Source organism: Bos mutus, chromosome 8 (genome assembly GCF_027580195.1).
Source record: "Bos mutus isolate GX-2022 chromosome 8, NWIPB_WYAK_1.1, whole genome shotgun sequence".
In the NCBI taxonomy this organism is placed as follows: Eukaryota; Metazoa; Chordata; class Mammalia; order Artiodactyla; family Bovidae; genus Bos; species Bos mutus.
In genome coordinates this window covers 60203153-60223838 of record NC_091624.1, presented here as the reverse complement: position 1 = coordinate 60223838, position 20686 = coordinate 60203153, and the positions used below count along the sequence as shown (strand labels likewise).

The 20686-nt window shown below is 41.4% G+C and overlaps 1 protein-coding gene across 3 annotated transcripts in view; it reads left to right on the top strand.

Moving 5' to 3' along the window:
• PCSK5 (proprotein convertase subtilisin/kexin type 5) overlaps positions 1–20686 on the top strand; it is a 517126-nt gene that overhangs the window by 133247 nt on the left and 363193 nt on the right. For all 3 annotated transcript variants that reach the window (XM_070375753.1, XM_070375751.1, XM_005892979.2), the window contains exons 4-5: positions 6512–6655; positions 12060–12136. In XM_070375753.1, coding sequence (XP_070231854.1) covers positions 6512–6655; positions 12060–12136 — 221 coding nt within the window. The remainder of the gene's footprint in view (positions 1–6511; positions 6656–12059; positions 12137–20686) is intronic.

Genomic DNA, 20686 nt, shown 5'->3' with positions numbered 1-20686 from the left:
GAGAGTACTTTGTACATTTCGAACAACAGTCCTTTTGCAACTATTTTTTCCTGTCCTATGGCTTGTCCTCTCCTTCTCTTGACATTGTCTTTCATGGAGCAGAAGTTTCCATCTCTTCAGTAATTTCTTTCATGCATTATGTCCTTAGTGTTGTATCTAAAAAGTCATCAACATACACAAGATCATCTAGATTTTTCTCCTATGTTATCTTCTAGGATTTCATTTTAGTTTTGCATTTCATATTAAAGTCTATGAGCTATTTTGAGTTAATTGTCACAAAAGATGTGATTCTTTTTTTAAATTTTATTTATTCATTTATTTGGATGTGGTGGGTCTTCGTTACTGCTCACAGGCTTTCTGTGTCTTCTGCAACAGTGGGCTACTCATTGTGGTGCCTTCTCTTGGAGAAGGCAATGGCAAACCACTCCAGTATTCTTGCCTGGAAAATCCCATGGATGGAGGAGCCTGGTAGGCTACAGTCCCTGGGGTCGCAAAGAATCGGACACGACTGAGCGACTTCACTCTCACTTTCTCTTGTTGCAGATCACCGCCTTATAGGGTGCCCAGGCTTCAGTAGTGACACATGGAATCTAGAACACGGGCTCAGTAGCACTTGGCGTGTGGGCTTAGTTGCTTCGTGGCATGTGGGATCTTCCCAGACCAGAGCTTGAACCCATGTCCCCTGCATTGGCAAGTGGATTCTTAACCCATGGACTGCCAGGGAAGTCCCCCCACTTTTGTTTTTTTGCATGTGGACGTCTAGTTGTTCCATCACCATTTGTTGAAGGGACTATCTTAGGTCCATTATATTGCCTTCACTCCTTTGTCAAAGATCTACTGACTATGCTGCCTCAGTTTTTTTGATTCTCATTTATGAGTGGAGTTTTAGGAGCTAGGTTTATTTTCATTATCCTCTATTTGGCATTTTTATACAACATTTCTTCTAATTTTTTTTATTAAAAAAATTTTTTTTTGGTATTAAGTGGGACACTCTTAAAATTTTGTGAGTGAGATATAATTTTCCACCAGTTAAATTGTGTTGGCCAAAAAGTTCATTTGGTCAACCCATATTATGTGTGCTTAGTCACTAAGTCATGTCCAGCTCTTTGCAACCCCATGGACTGTAGCCTGCCAGGCTCCTGTGTCCTTGGAATTCTCTAGGTCAGAATACTGGAGTGGGTAGCTGTTCTCTTCTCCAGGGGATCTTCCCAACCCAGGGTTGAATCCAGGTCTCCCACATTGCAGGCAGATTCTTTACTGTCTGAGCCACCAGGGAAGCCTCAACCCATATGATGGTAGATGTAATTCATGGTTCCAGCAGAGTTGGCATACTAGTATAAATATGTGAAGTAAAACATGATGATACATAGGGGGTCATTTGACCAATGTACTAGAAAATAGTTGGACACCATTCTCTCTTCCTACATCCCGTTTGTAATCTCCAACCACCAGCTGAGGCCCCAGCCACAAATAAAAACTATTCTGATCATCTTAGCTATCCTTACAAAGATCAATTGTCCTTTCAAGTTTGCCTAACCTAAATCTCAAAATAATGAAGAGGATCATCATTTCATAGTAATCTATTTCTCCTTAGAACATAGGACTGCTTGGTTTTGAATCCTAATTCTGCTATTGACCAGCTGTTTGACCTCTAGAAGGTTAAAGGCTGATTAAGTCCTGTGTTCTTTAGCTGTTAAAAGGAGATAATAAAAGTACCTCCCTCCAGCTGTTCTGAGTCTTACATAAAGCTAGTTCATATAAAGGGATTAGTACAATGCTTGGCTATGGTAAGAATCTAGATGTCAGTTCTATGTCCACTTAAAGGAGTAACGATTCTATTTTTTTCCATTTCTTAGAACCTTAGACTCCAGATTTTACAAAGAATTCCAGGCATATTACACCTTAATAAGTTAACTAGATATGTTTCTGAGTTTGTCTATAAAATAGATTTTTACATTTTAATTATTTTTATTGAAGTATAGTTGATTTACAATGTTGTGTTAGTTTCTGGTATTCAGAATATATATTTTCTTTTTTTCCGATTATTTTCCATTATAGATAATTATAAGACATTGAACATTGTGTCCTATGCTATCCAGTAGGACTTTGTTGTTTATCAATTTTATATAATTAGTGTGTATCTATTAATCCCAAGATCCTAATTTATCCCTCCCTTGCTTCCCCCATTTGGTAACCATAAATTTATTTCCTGGGTCTTTGAGTCTGTTTCTTAAAGCAGATATTTATATTTAATTCTACTCTTTTATTATCATTGTATAGTCAGAGATGCAGTCTTATGAACCACTGTATCAATGACAATGAACAACAGATGTTTTCAATGTTAACAGGCTATTGGCAGCATATAAATTGGCAGTTCATTAGAGACCTTAAGAACCTGGAAAAGTTTAAAAACAATGACACTGAGGGTTCCTCCCCACCCCCCAGTCTGAAGAAAATGATGGTGAGAGCATAACAAAGGTGTTTATTTTGGGTACAAACTGTTCTTTCATTGAGCAAGCACTGTGATATGTTTATAAAGACACAAGAGAAGTGGACACACCCAGAGTGGTTTATAAGCAAAATAGCTCATAGCCCTGGTATGGAAGAGGCTGTTTCTAGAACTCACAGAACAATCTCCCTAAAATTTCATTCCTGAAAAGAATAAAAGGTTTTACAGATAAGAACACTGAGAGACCATGTAGTAACCATTGTTTCTGCAGATATTTGCTGCTTTGTGTCCTTTCTAAATACTTTGTCATCTACGTGTAGACCATCATTGAAACACAAGACATTTTTCAAAGCTGAAGGTACCTAAATTTACTGTGAATATTTATTGTACCTATACAGCGCAAATATGTGTTTTTCATCTGCTTCAAATAAGCTGGAAGTTTCTGACCCATCCCTTTTTTGAATACCAGTCTGGGGACTGCATATGTGGTAACAGAATTCCAGAAACTAGTTTTATTAGTTCCTCCAGTTCTCAACATGGCGGACTGAGTATGAGGAAGTCATAGTTAATATGTGCTCCTTTGGCCTTTGGGTGATGCTCTAACATAGATTGCTGTCAAATAAATAGAGTCCAATTTAAAGACCATTTTGATCAGGCATTTAAGGAAATGATTAATTCCTTTTCACTTGGGCCATGTTGACTGGAATCGATATTCTCTTCAGTCTTTGCTCTTTGGGTATCTTGGGCATATGAAACAACATTAGAAACACGTTCAGAAGCCTGGACCACTTGAAATAGGTATTAAAAATCTAAAGGTCACATTCAGGTTAAAGGGTCCTGATTTAAGGGTCCACTAATCTTATGACTTGCAGAAACACCCCTGGCTCTCATTATCTTTTTTTCTTTGACATTTCAGCCACCTGCAATAGTAAATTATCCATATGAAAGTATCAATTGGATATTTCCCCTCCTGCCTCTTTCTCCTGTATCATGTTGGCAGATGAAAAGAAAAAGTGGTACAAAAATATTTAATGGTGAAGTCAGATTCAACAAAAGCAGAGGTGGAAGAAAGAAGCCTAATTGCTCCACTTTGAACACACATGTTTTCCATACACGGCTGGTTTTCTTCAATTTTCATAATTGCAATTTCAGGCAGCATCCTTCCACTCCAGGACGGTCATCCCATGTGTGGGTGACCCATTTCCTGTACACTTCCTTCCTCCGGCCCACTTCTTAGCTACATTAACATTACTTCATGTCACAAATGATACCACAGGTGGCCAGAACAGGTTTTGAAAAAGGAAAAAATGAAATAGAAACCTGTCAAAGTTGCTTTCTGTTAAATTAAAATATTTGATTAGGTGCGGCCCAAACTGTTGGCCAGAATGAGACTTCCGAAAAACATTGGCATTTTGGAAACCTGCACTATTTCTTTCGTGATCTATTAACCAAGCATTAGCTGGCTGGGCTATCTCTGACGAGGTCAGAGGAGCAAGTATTTGGCAGTTGTGAACTTGGATATAAAGTGAGAATATGCCCTCACTTTTGGGGTGTAATTGATCAGCTAATATTGACTGAAATCCTAGATTAGAATTGGTTTAATGCATAGTCTTCTAGGGGCTTACAGTCAAAGGAGACAAAATTTACATACACGTTTCAACAGTCAACCATAGTGAAGCAGAATTCAGTGTGTAGGGGTTAGATTGTGTAGAACAAAATATATGTATGTGTCTGTCTGTCTTCATTCCTAAGAGAAGAGATAGCCAACTAGGCTGAAGAATGAAGGAAAGCTTTTTGGGAAGAAGTTGTTCCCAAGCTGTACTCCAAAAACTGGGGAGCAAGGGGAGAATGGAATTCGGGTCAGTGTGTGCAGGGCCTCAAGTGCCAGAAGGAATCAAGAAAGTAACAGAAAGTTGCAAATGTTCATAAAATATATAAGCCTCTATTTTCAACAAAATTGATATTATCTGTGTTGAAAGATGGGTATACCATTTGTTAGAATGAATCCATAAAACTACTCAAGTGTGCTTATAATGTTCAACAAAAGGCAATCTCCTTTGGAGAATAAATTAACAAATTCGTGTCAGGAGATACTAGAGGTGTCTGCCACTTGTTACCATGTGACATTGAGGGATGAAATTTGGAAAGAGGTAAGCTTCCATTTTGTTGTTGTTCAGTCTCTGAGTCATGTCCGGCTGTTTGTCACCCCATGGACTGCAGGCTTCCCTGTCCTTCACTGTCTCCCAGAGTTTGCTCAAACTCATGTCCATTGAGTTGATGATGCCATTTCATCCTCTGTCGCCCCCTTCTCCTCCTGCCTTCAGTCTTTACCAGCATCAGAGTCTTTTCCAATGAGTTGGCTCTTCGCCTCAGGTGGCCAAAGTATTGGAGCTTCAGCGTTAGACCTTCCAGTGAATATTCAGGGTTGATTTCCTTTAGAATTGACTGGTTTGATCTTGCTGTCTAAGGGACTCTCAAGGACTTTCATTTAGGTTGTATTTAAAATAGAAGTCAAGTCATGGCTACAAAGCTCAGGAAGACCTGACTTCTGTTATCCCTTCTAACCTGCTACTTTCTGTGCCATTTCCCCTCACATCCATTAATCTTGCCTGGAAAATCCCATGGACGGAGGAGCTTGGCGAGCTGCAGTCCATGGGGTTACAAAGAGTTGGACACGGCTGAGCTACTAAGCACAAGCACTACCAAGATGAGCTCTGAGCTCTTGGGCAAGCCAGCTCTTTCTCTTCAGACATATCTCAACTCACATTTCACTTTCTCAAAAACTGGGGTCTTTTTTTGACCATCCTTCCGAGAGAGGTGTGTACTCAGTCCCCTCAGTATTGACTGCCATATTACCCTCTTCAATTCCTTTAAAACATAAGGAGTGCTACAAATAGTCTTCTTTGTTTTCTTTAGCACCTGGGTTTCCCATTTAGAGAGGTCACGAGGACAGGGGACCTCATTGTCCTTGTTCACTGCTATTCCCCCGCGTGCAATAAGCGCTCAGCAAAGTATGTGTTAGATGAATCCGTGTCAGTGGGGTCGTCATTATTCCTCGAGCCTACAGAGCACGCGTTCTCCTCCCCTCCTGAAGTACTGAACGGTTACAAAGCCGGAGGAAGATAGTGAATGGTGTGGACCTGGGGTGGCTTGCGTTGCCATGGCAGTAGGCTAGAGTGGCACATCCCTTTTCCTTTGTTCCTCTAACTGAGCCTTAAGAACCTGGAAAACAATACCACTCAGAGGGATATTTCACAGAGATGGACTTTGAAGGAATAATTGTGTGGGTTGGATGAATGCTAGTCAATTATATTGGGAAGAACTGCTGGTTTAATTCATCTCTTGATGTGTTTGTATGTTGTAGCCATTGTGGAATGAAATCACTACGCATAATGAGCTAAGGTTCACTGGCTCTTCAGCCTGCCCTTCAAAGCCCTCACACACATTTTCCTGTGTCTGTCCCCCGTCTGGACTGTGCACTCCTCTTCCCTCCCTTCTCAAAGTAGTGCTGAATGACTCTGTTCACCCCCTGCAAATTATGGTGCAATGCTCATTGTTAATTTACTGAAAGAAGTTTGAGGAGATTGTTATTTTTTTCTCTTTTTGGGTTTCTCACAGCAGTGGCACACCTCTGGCTGACACTGTACAGAAGCTGCTGAGGTTTTTCTCATTTGTAGCCAGGCTTTACTAGGTGCCTGGTTAAGAAATTATAATGTTCTTCTGTTATCTAGTTTGGGTTTATAAATGAAATGCTACAAGGCCTTTTTTATGTGTCATTAATAAATGCTAACAATAAAATGGTGCACTCATTGCTCTGCTGTTGAGATACCTTATCGTGTTTTCCCAAAGGATCTAAGGCAGACCTAGCAGAAGAGATTTCTGTTTCTCTTGCCTTACCCACGTCTCTCCTTCCCCTCTTCCCCTGTTGTCATGTTGGAGATCTGTGCTTCTACTTGAACAGGCAATCCACCAAATTAATGTATTGTCTTAAGTAGGTAATTCTCGCATCTCCTCTCCGTTTTTGTAATCTGCAATGTCCAATTCTCCCTCTTCCTCCTTTAGCACTGCAGTGACAACACGCATCCCTGCCAGTCAGACATGAACATCGAAGGAGCCTGGAAGAGAGGCTACACGGGAAAGAACATCGTGGTCACTATCCTGGACGATGGCATCGAGAGGACCCATCCAGATCTGATGCAAAACTATGTGAGTGGTTACTGTGGTCACAATGCCTCCCTCCTGGGAAACAATGGAACTCACGTGAGGATGATCAAAATGGGGGAAAGCATGGAGCTTTCCCAGGTGGCTCAGGGGTAAATATTCCACCTGCCAATGCAGGAGATGCAGGTGCCATCCCTGGGTTAGGAAGATCCCCTAGAGAAGGAAATGGTAACCAACTCCAGTATTCTTGCCTGGGAAGTCCCATGGACAGAGGAGCCTGACAGTCCACAGTCCATCTACAGTCCACAGGGTCACAAAAGAGTCAGACACAACTTAGTGACTAAACAACAACAAAAGGAGGAAAGTCACTGAAAAATAGCTGTTATGTATTGCTCCCATCTTACAGAAGATTCTCTCAGAGGACAGGAATCAGGAGATAATGCTATCCACTTTCCTGTGCCTTTGATATTGTGATGACAAAAAGCAGGTGATAAGGTAGCAGAAACCCCAGCTGCTGCTGCCAACAGCTGCTCCTCTCAACAATTCATCCATGCAGCCAGATAACACTCCTACTTTCCTTTATGGAGAAAGTGTACTTATAACTCTTCTCAAGTTGTTCTGTGAGTCTCTTTCTCTCTCTGCCTCTACCCCTATTAAAGGACAATAATGATATTCTCCCCATAGTCCTCAGGAATCAGCCAATTCCCTTGTTTAAGAAAGAACCATGATTCCAGGACTCAGAACATATGGTAAGCCTGAGATCACAGAGCAAGTGAAAGGGCTGAGACTCAGTACTTTCACTGAAAACCACAGTCCTGTTGCCCAGTGCTCAGTGGACACAGGTCGGTTTCTGTCCCTGGGGTTTCTCAGTCCCCTTTACCTCTGTGATATTTCCTGCCTGTAAATAGGTCAGTGACCCTTCTGTCCCCTACTCTCCAAACATATCCTTTCCACCAGCTTCTCCCTAAGTTTGGTTCAGTTCAGTTCAGTTCAGTTCAGTCTCTTAGTCGTGTCTGACTCTTTGCGACCCTGTGAATTGCAGCACGCCAGGCCTCCCTGTCCATCACCATCTCCCGGAGTTCACTCAAACTCACGTCCATCGACTCAGTGATGCCATCCAGCCATCTCATCCTCTGTCGTCCCCTTCTCCTCTTGCCCCTAATCCCTCCCAGCATCAGAGTCTTTTCCAATGAGTCAACTCTTCGCATGAGGTGGCCAAAGTACTGGAGTTTCAGCTTTAGCATCATTCCTTCCAAAGAACACCCAGGGCTGATGTCCTTCAGAATGGACTGGTTGGATCTCCTTGCAGTCCAAGGGACTCTCAAGAGTCTTCTCCAACACCACAGTTCAAAAGCATCAATTCTTCGGCGCTCAGCTTTCTTCACAGTCCAACTCTCACATCCGTACATGACCAATGGAAAAACCATAGCCTTGACTAGACGGACCTTTGTTGGCAAAGTAATGTCTCTGCTTTTGAATATGCTATCTAGGCTGGTCATAACTTTCCTTCCAAGGAGTAAGTGTCTTTTAATTTCATGGCTGCAGTCACCATCTGCAGTGATTTTGGAGCCCCCCCAAAATAAACTCTGACACTGTTTCCACTGTTTCCCCATCTATTTCCCATGAAGTGATGGGACCAGATGCCATGATCTTCATTTTCTGAATGTTGAGTTTTAAGCCAACTTTTTCACTCTCCTCTTTCACTTTCATCAAGAGGCTCTTTAGTTCTTCTTCACTTTCTGCCATAAGGGTGGTGTCATCTGCATATCTGAGGTTATTGATATTTCTCCTGGCAATCTTGATTCCAGCTTGTGCTTCTTCCAGCCCAGCGTTTCTCATGATGTACTCTGCATAGAAGTTAAATAAGCAGGGTGACAGTATACATCCTTGACGTACTCCTTTTCCTATTGGAACCAATCTCTTGTTCCATGTCCAGTTCTAACTGTTGCCTCCTGACCTGCATATAGGTTTCTCAAGAGGCAGTCAGGTGGTCTGGAAGTTTGGTTAGAAGTCCATAAGTGTCTCCTAATATGCCATTCTCTGCTCCAAATGTGTGTTTCCTGATACCTCAGTGTTCTCCCTAAAATATTCATTTTGTTGCTGAAGAGCCTCCAGTGACTCCCTAGTATCTGCAGATGTAACTCTCTGATTGCTGTCAGGACCCTGCAGAAACTCCTGGTGGAGCCCACTCATACCAGTGCCTTCCACATTGCCTTCTGATCTCTTTCCTGTTGACGACTATTTCCACTAGAACACTGGTATTGCTGCAAACCCATCAAGACTTCAGTCACTTTTACCCATGTCCCTCTCTATACTTCATGACTTCTTTTAATTCCAAAACTTTGGTTGTGTGAGTTTCCCTATATTGTTTTCATGTTGTTATTGAAAAAAAAATGAAGTTGGTGATTTTCTATCAGCTTATGAATTTCCTTTCACAGCCTTGAAAAGACAAGCAGCTCTAAATCATGATGAAATCAGGACTCATATTGACCCTTAAGGAGGAAAGTCAGGGGCCAGGGTTTGCCCTGTGTTTACAGAAGAGCCCCACAGAAAATTCTAAGCTATAACTCAGAGGACTACACTTCCAGATTTTTTTCTTCTCTCCTATTGGGTTGGCCAAAAGTTTCCTCAAGTTTTCATGTAATATTGTATTGAAAAACCTGGAGGAACTTTTGGGTCAACCCAATATATCCAACCAGTCCATTCTGAAGGAGATCAGCCCTGGGATTTCTTTGGAAGGAATGATGCTAAAGCTGAAACTCCAGTACTTTGGCCACCTCATGCGAAGAGTTGACTCATTGGAAAAGACTCTGATGCTGGGAGGGATTGAGGGCAGGAGGAAAAGGGGACGACAGAGGATGAGATGGCTGGCAGGCATCACTGACTCAATGGACGTGAGTCTAGGTGAACTCCAGGAGTTGGTGATGGACAGGGAGGCCTGGCGTGCTGCGATTCATGGGGTCGCAAAGAGTCGGACACGACTGAGCAACTGAACTGAACTGAACTGAATATATCCATGGTCGTTAAAGGAGCAACGTCAGCAAGGCCAGCCTATCTCACTGTGCCCTGAGCTGGTGGGAGTCCTGAGAGAGGCTTGGCCCGTAGGTTCCCTAAACACATCAGTACAGAGGATTCGCCATTCTCACAGGCCTGCTGCTTTCTCTCCTCATTGCTCCTCAGTAACTGGTGGACACAGCAGCGGCCCTGAGGAGCCTTGTAGTGGATGCACTCAGAATGGACGTGGCCTTTTCTTTAAGGCTGAGATTCCAAGAAAAGAACATAATGTCCTCTTGAAATCTGCTATTTCTCTCTCTCTCTCTCTCTCTCTCTCTCTCTCTTTATCTTCAGCCTGGGAAGGCTTGGTTTCTCCTCACAGTAGAATCAGTTTGTCTCTGTTGCCATCTCTCCTCTGCCCTCTCTCTCAAATACTGCTTCAACTTCACATGAAACCATTTAGGTAGAAATGTCCATATATTTTCTCCAGTGTTTCTTTCTCATTTGCTTAATATTACTTATTGCATGACCCTTAATCTCAGATTAGTTTTCCTTTTGTCAGATAAACCTGAAAAGATTCTTTTTATCTTTGCAGATAAGACACTTCCAAGTCACTTCCTAGACACATCAGAAACTACCACTGGCTCACACAGCCACCCCAATTCCTAACCTATGAAGACCTTCCTTCCCTCAGGGTCACCCAATATCACCTGATACTTTATCAACTTTAGCTTTTCGTCTCAGTATTCAATCCTGTTGCCCTTTTCATTTCAAAAATTCAGCCAAGAAACCTCACAAGTCAATTTCTACAATGAAATTTTGAAACAGTTTCTCCTAAATTAGATGATTTTCCCTAAGGTTGAAAAAGAGAGAGAGAGGAGGAACTGCAAATTCATTTAGTTCTCATTTGAACCAAACATTTGAGTGGCTGCCCTCACCCTGCCTCCAAGCACACACAGGTAAGCGTGGTCTTCACAGAACAGACTTTAGAACTTACAAAGGAACTTCAGTTCAGACTCCTCATTTACAGGGTAGACACTGAGGCCTGAACACTAAAATGAGTTAGCCCAGGTCATATAAAGAACAGAACTATGGCTGTCCATGATAAGAAAGACTTCTCACCATATGCAGTGCAGTTTTTATAGAGCATTCCTATTCTCCACTGCATTGAAATGCATCTGATTAAATACAAAGAGCCTTAACCTAAATGTGATTGCATTCTTTACCTTTTTTCATTTTTTTTCCTCCCTTGAAAGAAAATTCTCTAGAATTTACCTGTGCAGTTACAGGTACCCTTTTGGTTCTCCTAAGGTTAGAGCTGGTGAAAGTAGAGAAGAGCACATTGGATTGGATGGGATGCCTGGCTTCCAGTCTTCATTCCATAGGCAATTCATTTCACGCCTGTGGCCAAGTTACGTAACCTGTCCCAGGCCTCTGTTTTCTTATGAGTAAAATTAGATGATATCACCCTTCATGCTTGAATGAACACTAAGCTGGGCTGCTTTGTGTTTCTCTGTATGGGAAGCAGGACTTACTATCTTTATATGTCATGTGTATTTTACTTACTTCCCCCAAACATTTCAAACTCCCTGTACCTATAAGTTATTTTCAGAAACAAGAGTCTTTGATAAGAAAGCAGAAAGCAAAGAGCATTTACTTTTATTAAAACTGATAACAGAAATCATAAAGCATAAGAAAATTCAAAACATCTTAAATTAGTTCTGTCTACTGTGATATAAATTTGAATGATGGAATAATCCACTAATTTTTTTTTCTTAGAAATTTGAATATTTTTCAAAATTATTTAAAAAAGCAAATAAATGCAGCTTTGGTTTCAGAGAAACCTCTGTTTCATTTGAAACCTTGACATAAAGTAAAACTATTGTTTTAGTTGGGGCAAAAGCCCATTGGGTATAAATAAGAAGTCTTGAATTGTAGACCCTTTCATAGTAGATAAAACATCTGAAACCAGACAAATATTCCCTCATAGAGGTCATAAGATAACCTGATACAGTAGATTTCTAATACTCATCTTTAATAATCTTTGTCTCCAGAAATCTCTGAATTGTGATAATGTATTTGCACACTCAAGAAATGAAGTAAGCAATAGAGGGAGAGTCTATGAAGAATAAATCACTTTGCTTCTAGGTGGTCTAGTAATACTTTGCGGAGTAGGTGGTTTTGGGGTGAAGGGTCAATGCGAGGTATGGGGGAACAGTGCTAGAAGGATGGACTGAGCACATCTTTGGTCTGTAGAGAGTATTTCTTCACCTTTATGGGACAAAATATGACACTGATCATTATCGAACAAGGCATTCTGACGCCACTGGACCATGAGTGTTTTATTTAATCTAATTACTCTCTTGCAGAAATGTGTTTAAGGAGTCATGAGCCTTCAGGTCCATGGCTAATTAATGAACATCTGTATCCTTTCTCTCTCTCCTCTGTGGCCCAGGATGCTCTGGCAAGCTGTGACGTGAATGGGAATGACCTAGACCCTATGCCCCGTTACGACGCAAGCAATGAGAACAAGTAAGACGCCGGTGGGGTGGCTGGTGTGCGGCCCGTACAGAGCTTTGTTTTCTGCTCTTGCCAAGGGAAATCTTTCCTTGGAAATCTTTGGTAACAAATGATCCCTACTTTGCTGTAAGATAAACAAGTGTCTTTCTGCTAAAGTTTCTGGATATAAAACCGGGTGGTCCCCATGGTAAGAATGGTTGCAGAAAGAATCCAGGGGAATAACTTGAGGATGTGCCTGGGGAATATTGCTCCTCATGTGGTTACTGGCCTGTGACCCACTTGTTTAAGAATAGGGATGCTCAAGGGAGAGGCAAAACAAAGTGTCCCCTGGACTTTACTCTGTCCAGTTCAACATATTGAATTGAATGTTGTACCTGAAGTCTCTGCCAGGGCTTTCTGGTTTGCTTCTTTTTCCTGTCTTCTACTCTGCAGTAATTATATTCTTTACTAACATGCCTGTGATACCTATATGGCTTTTCATGTATGGAGCACATTATCACTCTTATTCTCCAAGGTAAGAGCCCATGTAGCCACATTTACACTTTCCAGTTAGTACGGTAGTTTTTGGAAAGCAAATGAAACGCACAATCATTTCTTGCTTATGATGACCCAGGTATTTTTCAAAGATTAGTAGAATGTTTCTAATCTCTAGATCACATTAAAATTTGGGCTTTTACTTCAAAGTTTTTTCAGGATAATATTGTGATTTAGATACTATCAGCTGAATTTTTACTTACCTATTTTTGTTTGGGATCACAAAAGTTATAAAGAGAGGTGTTTTGTTCATTTATTATGTACAGTTTCTACCCTGCATTTTTCCTAAGGGAAAATTTTCTCACCTGGTATTATTTGATTAAGTCGATAAATTTAGATAAAATCATGCAGCCTGGATAATTGTGACTATGCATGGGGTGTTCCCTTCCCTGTTCTTAACCATTTACAAAGAAGCCTTGAAAAAGTTACCGTGAAAAATATGCTATTTGATAATATTAGCAATTGAATCAATGTTATAAATCAGATTCGGTGGTGAAAGCATTAATATACAAATTGATGTAGATAGAATTTTCCAGAACTTTTGAAACAAAAGAAAGGGCCCTGAAGTAAACTGGATAGTTTTCCATCAAGCCTGGTCATTACTGTCTAGATTACACTGTTTAAAGTTATGATCAATAATTTGAGACAACGTGAGCTAATTTACTTAACCTAATTAGCAAACTAACATGAAACACTGAAAAAGAAACTTGAAGCTTCCATATTTAAAAGGTCACCTGTGATAAATTTCACTCTCTAGTGCAGTCTATTCTAGTGCAACATGCTGCTTCTGCTGCTGCTGCTAAGTCACGTCAGTCATGTCCGACTCTGTGCGACCCCATAGACGGCAGCCCACCAGGCTCCCCCGTCCCTGGGATTCTCCAGGCAAGAACACTGGAGTGGGTTGCCATTTCCTTCTCCAGTGCATGAAAGTGAAAAGTGAAAGTGAAGTCGCTCAGTCGTGTCCGACTCTCTGCGACCCCATGGACTGCAGCCTACCAGGCTCCTCCATCCATGGGATTTTCCAGGCAAGAGCACTGGAGTGGGGTGCCATTGCCTTCTCCCCTAGTGCAACATATACGCTCCTAAAAATACTCGCGCTCTGCAAAGTCTAAAACCACAGAGTAATAGGAAAATGTGGTTGGAGCTCACACTCAGAAACTTCATCAATGACATGCACAGAAAAATGGTAGGCACCTATTAAAAATAATAGCCCAGTTTTACTCATTTTAAGTGATTAAGAAATATATAAAACTAATCAATGTGGCACTTTATCTTATATAAAAACTCTCCCAGCAATCCTTAGATGTGAAGCAAAAAGAAAAAGGCCCAGATAGGTCAAGTGGACAAGGATTAAACAGGTAGTAAGAGATGGAGATGTTAGGAAGCAAAGAATCCAACTCAAGTGGTTTGTTTATAAGCTCTTGCTCTGTATATTATACACAAGGCTAAGTTCTTAAGGTAATGAAAAGGAAAATGATCCAAGTACCTTTCATTTCAATGAGTTGTGACTAGAGATAATTGGTTTCAATAACAGTAAGTTTGAGAGAATGAAAGATTGAATTATTGACCAAAATAGTTTGATAATACAGAGTGCTGAGCTGACCTTTGACATCTTGTCATAAAGAAGGCTAAAAAAAAAGTGTGTGCCAGTCTGGTACTTCAAAATGGAAAGAATATAATTCAGAGAGCTAGGTTGGGTTCAGAGTCCCTTTCCATCAGTTTTATACTTAATCTGTGGTCTTATCATTATGAAATTAAATTCTAACTAGTTTGTTTATAATTCTGTTGTGACACTGACTTCTTAAGCTGTACTGTTTTATTTTTATACAATTTATAGAAGTTATACTCCATTTACAGTTATTACAAAATATTTATTATGAAGTATTTCCTGTGTTATATAAAACATCTTTGTAGCTTATTTTACACCCAGTAGTTTGAACCTCCCACTCCCCCACCCCTATTCTGCCCCTCCTGTCACTTTATCTTGATTAAGACCTGAAATTGGCTTATAGAAGTGTGTGCCCATTGCATCTGCTTCTACTCACATGCTTGCCACTCTGTGTGCAAGAGAAAAAGAGGAAGAAAAAATGAGATAAAGATGAAAAATTTGAAGAAGAGAAAATAGGAAAATAATGAAATAGGCTGGGAGGAAGGAGTACAATTCACTAGAGTGGAGGATACCCTCCAGGATGGTCTTTGGAAGCATGGAAGCTTGCAAGTTATTATGAAGTGGAAGGAAGGTTATTCGAGGTCAGAGAGGAAACAACAGCATCAGATGTAGACACATTGTGTTCCTGAGGTGTGTAGTTCTGTGTGTTTCCTGTATTCCTACGGTGCTCATTGCAACTTGGTATGTTCTCTACATTCACCTAGAGTTTCTGATACAAAACTGTTCATAAACAAATGCAAATTTCACATTATATTCAGATCATTCTGTAATATGTCAATGTTATTGCAAATTTTTGTTTTGTTTTCAAGGCAAGCATTATAGTAGAACTGATTATACCATATCCATTGGCTAAAGTTATCTCATCAACATTTGTGTGTATAGAGAAAAGAGAAAAGGAAAGCTCGAGGAAAGTCAAGATGCAGTTAACACCCAAAGAATCCTTGTACATAGTGTGAAGGGACAGGGGTGCTGTAGGTGGGAACTGCAAGTGTGTAGTGCCCTGTAGCCAGTTCTGTCTGAATCTAGATGTGGTGAGTTTTGTATCAAAACTATTCTCCTAAGGTGAATCAGTCCTGTGACTAAGGGTGCTGGCCACAAAGTGTGTATGTGAAGACAATTCTTTGAGTGTTGGCTTTGATGGCTTTTTTACTGGCTGTCTTTTAAAAACTGTATCCTTTGTGAGGACACCTTTCAAACGTGGTTGCTTGCCAAGACCTTTGCTCAAGAAGAGTAGCTATCTTCCTGGTCACACTGGTATATCCTAGTGTGTGCTGTTTTGACCCGTTCTAAGTAGTGCTCTTTCGTGTAATGTGGGTATGAGTGTTAGAGGACACAGGGATGTTCTGGATGTGTGCTTAGGTTTGTAGCCTTGACAGTGAAATATGACATTTTCCAGAGTGCAGCACCCGCACTCCTGCCTCTGTTTTATGAAAACCATCAGTCACCTGGGGCATCAGATGGCCCTATCAATCCATGCACATCCAAGACACATGTGTGCATGCTTGGTCGTGTCTGACTCTTTTGCAACCCCATGGACTGTAGCCCGTGAGGCTCCTTTGCCCGTGGAATTTTCTAGGCAGCGATACTGGAATGGGTTGTCATTTCTTATTCCAGGGGATCTTCCTGATCCAGGGATCGAACCCACGTCTCTTGTGTCTCCTACATTGGCAGGCATATTCTCTATCACTGCCCACTCGGGAAGCTCGCTGCTGCTGCTGCTAAGTCACTTTAGTCATGTCCGACTCTGTGCGAGCCCATAGACAGCAGCCCACCAGGCTACCCCGTCCCTGGGATTCTCGCGGCAAGAACACTGGAGTGGGTTGCCGTTGCTTTCTCCGGGGAAGCTCACTAGTGCTGCCCAATTTTTCTTGGCTAACCACAAGCATGTATTGGGTTGGCTAAACCCAAATGAACTTTTTGGCCAAATTTAGGCATTTTGGGTTAAAATATCATCTCTGTTCACTAGACCATAATTATAAATATAATTGATGGATCTGTCTTTTAAGAGTGGGTCCTTAGATAATTCTGTATTAGTAGAAGTCACTTGACATCAGAAAATAAAGAGTGGTTTGTAGTTCGAGACTTGACTTTTAGCTTTGGTTCACCCTAATAGCTTTATGGTCTTTCAGTTCAGTCTCTCAGCAAAGTTCAACTCTTTGTGACCTCATGAACCTCAGCACGCCAGGCCTCCCTGTCCATCACCAACTCCCGGAGTCCACCCAAACCCATGTCCATCGAGTTGGTGATGCCATCCAACCATCTCATCCTCTGCCATCCCCTTCTCCTCCTGCCCTCAATCTTTCCCAGCATCAGGGTCTTTTCAAATGAGTCAGCTCTTTGGATCAGGTGGCCAAAGTATTGGAATTTCAGCTTCAACATCAATCCTTCCAATGAACACCCAGGACTGATTTCCTTTAGGATGGACTGGTTGAATCTCCTTGCAGTCCAAGGGACTCTCAAGAGTCTTTTCTAAGACTTTAGGCTTAACTATTCTGAGCGTTAGTATTTTTAGAAATCTCTGAAATGGGCATAATAATACTTCCAAAGATTAGCAAGAAAATATGTAAAATAGCAGGCGTAGGGCTGACTATATAATAGGTACTAGATAATTATAACTTATTGTAATTATTCAGTTTCTACATCCAGTTCTCAATAAATAATCAGTTAAAATTATAATTGTCTCAAAATACATGTACATATGAACATTATAAATTTCAATTAAGACTTGGAAGCCTTTGTTTATTTCCATGGTTAGAGGTTTAGATGTGCTTTATGATTCTATTGGGGCTGGGAACCATGACTCATTTGGTAGACAGTAAATCTGCTTTTTTGAAAAAATAATATTTATTTATTTGGCTGTGCCGAGTCTTTTCTTCATTGCAGCGTGTGGAATCTTTAGTTGAGGCATGTGGGATCTAGCTCTCTGACCAGTGAATGAACCTGGGCTCCCTATATTGGGAGCACAGAATCTTAGCCACTTGACCACCAGTTAGGAGGAATGTTAATCTAGGGCAGTGCTACTCAGTGTGGTCTGTGGATGGGTGCAGGACCATGAACTATTTGCTGATGGTGAGCATTAGGTAGAGAGTTTGTGTGTGCATGCTCAGTCACTAAGTCATGTGTGACTCCTTTATGACCCCATGGATTGTAACCAGCCAGGCTCCCCTGTCCATGGAATTTCCCAGGCAAGAATACTGGAGTGGGTTGCCATTTCCTTTCCAGGGGATCATCCCAACCCAGGGATTGAACCCATATCTCCTGCATCTCCTGTGTTGACAAGCAGATTCTTTACCACTGAGTCACTTGGGACCACGGAAGTCACCAAATCTGCTTCTCTTTAATTCCATCCAATATTCCATTTCCCTTTACTCAATCACGGTGCCTTAAATTTAAAGTGAAGCTATGGTTTTTCCAGTAGTTATGTATGGATGTGAAAGTTGGACTATAAAGAAAGCTGAGCGCTGAAGAATTGATGCTTTTGAACTGTGGTGTTGGAGAAGACTCTTGAGAGTCCCTTGGACAGCAAGGAGATCAAACCAGTCCATCCTAAAGGATCCACTCAGTCCTGAATATTCACTGGAAGGACTAATGCTGAAGCTGAAACTCCAATACTTTGGCCACCTGATGCGAAGAACTGACTCATTTAAAAAGACCCTGATTCTGGAAAAGATTGAAGGTGGGAGAAGGGGACGACAGAGGATGAGATGGTTGGATGGCATCACTGACTCAATGGACATGAGTTTGAATAAACTGTGGGAGTTGATGATGGACAGGGAGGCCTCGTGTGCTGCAATCCATGGGAGTCGCAAAGAATCTGACACAACTGAGCAACTGAATTGAACTGAGTGAGGGGGAGGAATTTTTAAACATCACCTGAATGCAGTTGAAGCATATGTTGTGCAAGTACCTTCTCGTTTTACAATCTGACTGGTAGGCTGCAGAGAATATTTGGAATTATTTGACACCTAGCTGTGTGTGTTCATTCATTCAGTGGATAATGATTGAAACACTACCTGTTGAGTGGCTCTGTTACGTGCTTAGGGGATACAATGAGGCAGTAATCTAAGCTACTAACTAATTAGGAAATGACTTAGAATCTGTTACCTGAAGAGTTTTAGTCCTGTTGTGGGCTCTTCCTAACTGTGCTGTGGAGCCTGAGGGTGTGGAGGACTGACTGTACTGTGTCATTTTATGTAAAGGACTTGAGCATCCTTGGAGTTTGGTATCTGCAGGGAGTCCCTGTAACCAATGTCCAGAGGATACCAAGGGACGACTGTACTAACAGACAATGTACCCTCAAAACTATATGCAAATCATCTGTCTCAGATTTACCTGATTACATTTCTAGCACTGAAGCTTTGGGGTAAAGAAAATCACCTCTGAAGTAAAAAAAGTTATCAAAGTCCTTTTCTTATCATTTTTTTCAAGTCCCCAAACAGTGGTGTGTCAAACCTAAATAACAGATACTAACGAAATAGCATGGTTGAGAGAGACCATTAAACCTGTTCTCCCATTTCACTTTCCCTCCATTCATATTAACTTGCAGAATAAAGCTGACTGCATTGTTCTAGGCTTAAAATAGAAAATGCCTCCCTGTAAATGAAACAGTCTCCTGGCATTTCATGCCACTACTCCCATTTCTGATAAATGAATTATGGATGTCTGAGTTAGATTTTTCCTTCCCTAGGTTGCTTCTTTTTAAATGTTCCCTCTGCTGAAGAGTCATAGCAACATATTTAGTGGGAGATGAGACCACACGTTGAATCTTGAATATGTGCTTTGTGAGCCCAGAATCTAATTTCCTTTCAAAACAAACCAATGCATAAGTTAAAGACTCATTTTCCAAAAGGAATGGAGTTTTCATCTTTGTCCCGTATCTCTATTCCCAGGAAGGTTTAGCCAGGGTGGATGGAAGTACATTTCTTCTGGTTCTCTAGTGTCATTTTCACACATCATTTCTGGTTTTAAGAATGTCACCGTGTTGTGTGGCCTTTGCGTTCTCATCCCTGCAGATGAGGACTGTTGTCAGGAGATGGTATTCAAAAGCAGACCTGGTGAAGGTAGGCCGTGCTGTCTACCGTTACAGCAAGTATTTTATCTTGGCACTGGAGAGAAGACCACACTTGAAATCTACAATCTTAGCCTGTAGAAGCATCATTTCTTGATACCCAGGATTTAGCCACACATGTTCAGATAAAATTATCCTGTAGCTAAGTAGGTCAGACAAAAAGACCAAAAGAAGTGGGGCCATTAACAGAGGCTGATTGGTTTTTTTCCAAATATTTTTGAAAAATTTCCTCTCATCCTTTCACAGAATAACACTGTGATATACTCCTATGTAGGATTCTCTGGTAGCTCAGCTGGTAAAGAATCCACCTGCAATGCAGGAGGCCCCAGTTTGATTCCTGGATCAGGATGATCTGCTGGAGAAGGGATAAGCTACCCACTCAGTATTCTTGGGCTTCCCTGGTGCCTCAGCTGGTAAAGAATCTGCCTGCAATGCGGGAGACCTGGGTTCGATCTCTGGGCTGGGAAGATCCCTAGAGAAGGGAACAGCTACCCACTCCAGCATTCTGACCTGGAGAATTCCATGGACTGTACAGTCCATGGGGTTGCAAAGAGTCAGACACGACTAAGAAACTTTCACTTTCATACTTCTATATGGAGAAGGAAATGGCAACCCGTTCCAATATTCTTGCCTGGGAAAGCCCATGGACAGAGGAGACTGGTAGGCTACAGTCTATGGGGTCACAAAAGAGTCAGACATGACTTAGAAACTAAACAACAAAAATCACAACAATCCTACTATATACTTGATCAATGATTAGCACATGAATTTAAGTAAGTGAAGTTGCTCAGTTGTGTCCGACTGTTTGCAGCCCCATGGACTATAGCCTACCAGGCTCCTCCATCGATGGGATTTTCCAAGCAAGAATACTGAAGTGGGTTGCCATTTCCTTCTCCAGGAATTTATGTAAAGTTGACTACAAATGTACATACCAGAGTCCAAATGTGTTCAAAAGAGATGGTTGTGAAAAATAACCTTGATACTTTCCGTATACGTCTATAGATTTTTTTGTCCATGAGAGAACCTAAAACAAACATTGTATAAAATTTGTTTCTATCACATAGGTTCATGATGCAGTATGTTGAAATAAGTAACATTTGGGACCATCTTCTAGATTCTGGGAAGTGGTCCATGTCTGGGGCCTCACAGAAAACTGATTAACAGTAGGAAAAGTCTGCTCTCAGGCCAGAAGCCAGCCTTCCCGTCCCTTCCCTCACCAGCCATTAGTCACAAGTCCTGACCATCCTCACCATTTAAATCCCCCTCTTTATAGCTCTCCAAAGACCGATGC